A 3,823-nucleotide genomic window follows, 5' to 3' on the forward strand; every position below is an offset into this window, starting at 1 on the left:
TAGTCGACTAATCATGTCACGACTTCCTGTATCTGGCCCTTCAAATTAAAAGCCCTATAGCCTTTCATATACAGTTCAGTCATATTGATTTTGATTATTTTAACAAGACACGGCTCCAAATGTTTGTTTTTTTTCCTGCGAACAATCGACCATTGAAATTTTGGTTGGCTAATGATTTTTTTGGTCAACCATAGAGCACTGGAAAAGCGAGTAACGACACGCATTGGTCCAATGGAAGCGCCTCCTGATGGCGGAATATGGGTGTTGCAAAAGCGCCCAAGAACTGACATCACTGCATTGTTGGTGAATGAGCAAGTGTGGTATTTTCAATAATTTAAGGACATTTATAGATCACCCACGTTAATAGCATCATTGAGGACCCTTTACAGATAAATATTAACACATAGGCAACACACATACATTGGAGTGAATGAGTTTTCTGGGCGCTTTTGCAATACCCATATCCTGCCACTCGGGGCGCAAAACCCTTACCACGGGAGTCAATGGTGGTGTCGTTACTCTCTTTTCCAGTGCTCTAGTCAACCAGTGCTTGGTCGACTATTTGGGAGCAGCCCTATTAAATTCTGTGCAAAAAGATGTTGAAACAGTTTTCAATAAAGTAGTGAATTTAAAAGTACATGGGTTCTGTTTTGTTTTTGTTTTTTTAATCGTGGTATCGAATTAGTATCGAGAATCGTGGAAATTCACAGGTATTGAGGTATCGACTACTGAAATTCTGGTATCGTGACAACCCCTATACTGTAGGCGAATTTGCCAAAATATTGAACTATCCCTTTAATGTTCGTGTATAGAATAGATGTCAGGGACGCTGGACTCACTCTGGTCTCTGGGTCGATGCACGCCGTGACTCCGTCCACCGTCACACTCAGGCTTTTACTGTCTTTGAAATTCACGCAGTCGTCCCCGAACATGTCGCTGAAACAGAAAAAAAAACATTTTACCAGGTGAAAACAGAAAATCTTTAATCTTTATCTTCATTTAAAAGTTTTATTCTCTTATATTTGGATCAATTAGGTTTAATTTTAACTTAAAAAGTGTCAGATTCTACAGTTTTGTCCGATATTTTAACCATTAAAACCATTTTCGAGGTGTCGCTACAGGTGTTCAGACTCACTGCAGCATCAGCTCCAGTCGCTCGACGAACAGCTCCATGTCGAACGTTTCCTTCCTGCCCTCGTGGACTGAAACAAACAAACAAACAAACAAACAAACAAACAAACAAACAAGCGTCAGTAAAGTTTCTGTTCATCAGTGAAATTAAAATAAATTCCCTCGTGATGCGTTCACTGACATTTCTGGGCGGTGGGGTTGGACTGGACCTCCAGGATCACCGTGGTGACGGCGTCAGCGTACATGTCGTTGAGCGGATTGGCGACCCACTGAGACGAGAACATTTTCATTATTAATAATTTTATTTCAGTTATTTATTGATTTATAAATTTTATTGCTGCATCAATTAGTTTATCGAGTTTTTTACTTCAATTGTCTGTTGTTTTTACATTCTTCTCTGTTTTATTTGTGTTGAGATTTTTGTAGTGTTTGAAAAAGTGTGATAAAAATAAAAAATTGTCATAATTATTGTATATATCTGTGTAATGAATGTATTAACTGGCTAATAATGTATCTGTAACCAGGTCTGAGTGAGATCTGTGTCTAAAAACATAAATAAAATTATAAAATATACAAAATAGTTTGAAATAAACATGTAGAACAAATACTGAGCTTTAATAAAACCTGACTGCAGCTACATAACCATGTCATAAACTGTATATTTAATGTTTATAAACTGGTTTAAATAAAAACAGACGTGTTCGTGTGCTCAGAGTTAATAAAGTTTTGATAAACAGGTGAGTTTTAGCCACTTCAGGCGACATGTGGTGGATGATGAGTGTAAAAAGTGTCGTGTTGCGTTCGAGTGTCCGACCTCCAGTACGACCATCCCGGCCTCGTGAACCAGCGTGATGCTCTTAAGGATCTTCACCGTGATTTTCTCCGTCCCCTCGACCTGCTCCACGTCGCCTGAAACACACACACACACACACACACACACACACACACACACACACACACACACACACACAGAGGAAACAGGAAGTTACAGCTTCTACTGCAGCATAGATATATATATATATATACTGACTAGATGCCGCGTTCCTAGGCAACTCTATTGAGTGGAATGCGTCAACGCGGCGGCCATCTTGGTCAGGGGGAAGCTGTGTCTACTTCCTGCACTAGTCAACAGAGGCAGACGTCTATCAACCATTAAAATCGCCATAACTCACCAAATATTCAACCGATTTTCAAGCCGTTTGGTTTATTATAAATGTCAGACATATGTTTATGATACAACAACAACAAAAAATCTTTATAATTTTTTTTTTATGTATTAAACATACACTTACATACTCAGACACACACCCACATGCATAAACACACTGAAATGTGTTCTACAAGGGTCTGACTGCTGGTCAGATGTATATTATGTCTATGGTCAGAACCCCGGACCAAGATGGCGGCCGTGTTGACGTACGCTGAGAAGCAGAACGCGGCATCTAGTCAGTATATACTATGGCCCAATTCCAAGCCGACCCCTCACGGACTCACTGACTTAGAGGCGCGTTCACGGGAAGTCCGTGAGTGTGTGAGGGCTGTTCCACTGTCAGATCATCAAGTCAGTGAGTCAGTGAATGAGCCCTTACTGCCCCCTTACCCTAGGGGTAGGGGAATTACCCACAGTTCATAGCGTTGTGAAGTCAAACACATGAGATGCCGTCGGAACGCAAGTGTTAAAAAAAAAAAAGTAAATTACCACACGTAGTCAGAGAGAGCTCCGCCGCTCTCTTTATTGTTAATGGACAGGAGCAACAACCAAAAAAAAGAAAGAAAGAAAAAAGAAAAGAAGAAGTTTACTGTCAGTATTAACGTGCAGTTTGTGATTATTGATGATGATTTGATCAGATCTGATCCGGGAACATTTTGTTTTGAGTCCGTCCACCTCACACACCTTGTGCGCGTTGAAAGTACGTAAATTATCGGTCCAAGACCGGAGTCAACAACATGTTGTTGTCAAGGTAACGTGTCGTGAGAGTGGGTAAGTGCTGTTCCATTCATATTTACAGCATCTGGACCCTCACAGACTCTCACACTCTGTCACTTACAGCTGACGTCACTTTAGTCAGTGAGGGTTCAGGGCTTTAGGGGGCGGATTGGAATTGGGGGTATATCTATGCTACTGCAGGAGGAGGAGGAGGAGGAGGAGGAGGAGGAGGAGGAGGAGGAGGAGTTAGAGGACGAAGGGGGCGGAGCCAACTCACCCGCGAGGCTGCGCAGCTGCGTGACGAGCAGAGAGATCGGTCCAGTGAACGGGATCGCCTGAGTCTGTTTCACCGTTCCCATGGCGAGGTCGGTGTAGTCTGAGGAGGAGGAGGAGGAGGAGGAGAGGAAGAGGAGGAGGAGGAGGAGGAGGAGGAGGAGGAGGAAGAGGAGGAGGAGGAGGAGGAGGAGAGGAGGAGGAGGAGGAGAGGAGGAGGAGGAGGAGAGGAGGAGGAGGAGGAAGAGGAGGAGGAGGAGAGGAGGAGGAGGAGGAGGAGGAGGAGGAGGAGGAGAGGAAGAGGAGGAGGAAGAGGAGGAGGAGGAGGAGGAGGAGGAGGAGGAAGAGGAGGAGGAGGAGAGGAGGAGGAGAGGAGGAGGAAGGGGGAGGAAGGAGAGGAGGAGGAGGAGGAAGAGGAAAATGTGGAAGAAGAGGAGAAGGAGGAGTCTGTTAGTCACTCCATCATTTATGTCTCTACTTTCTTCACGTCTT

At 43.7% G+C, this 3,823-nt stretch overlaps 1 protein-coding gene across 1 annotated transcript in view; it reads right to left on the bottom strand.

Annotated features, from left to right (window-relative positions):
• Window positions 1-1,304: 1,304 nt before the first annotated feature.
• LOC146972610 (cleavage and polyadenylation specificity factor subunit 3-like) overlaps window positions 1,305-3,823 on the bottom strand; it is a 15,701-nt gene continuing 13,182 nt past the window's right edge. Inside the window, exons 9-11 of the mRNA XM_085802673.1 lie at window positions 3,336-3,434; window positions 1,946-2,040; window positions 1,305-1,400 (exon numbers count right to left, since the gene is read on the bottom strand). Coding sequence (XP_085658799.1) covers window positions 1,305-1,400; window positions 1,946-2,040; window positions 3,336-3,434 — 290 coding nt within the window. The remainder of the gene's footprint in view (window positions 1,401-1,945; window positions 2,041-3,335; window positions 3,435-3,823) is intronic.

This window comes from Trachurus japonicus, chromosome 16 (genome assembly GCF_045865225.1).
Source record: "Trachurus japonicus isolate A0001 chromosome 16, Traja_1.0".
In the NCBI taxonomy this organism is placed as follows: Eukaryota; Metazoa; Chordata; class Actinopteri; order Carangiformes; family Carangidae; genus Trachurus; species Trachurus japonicus.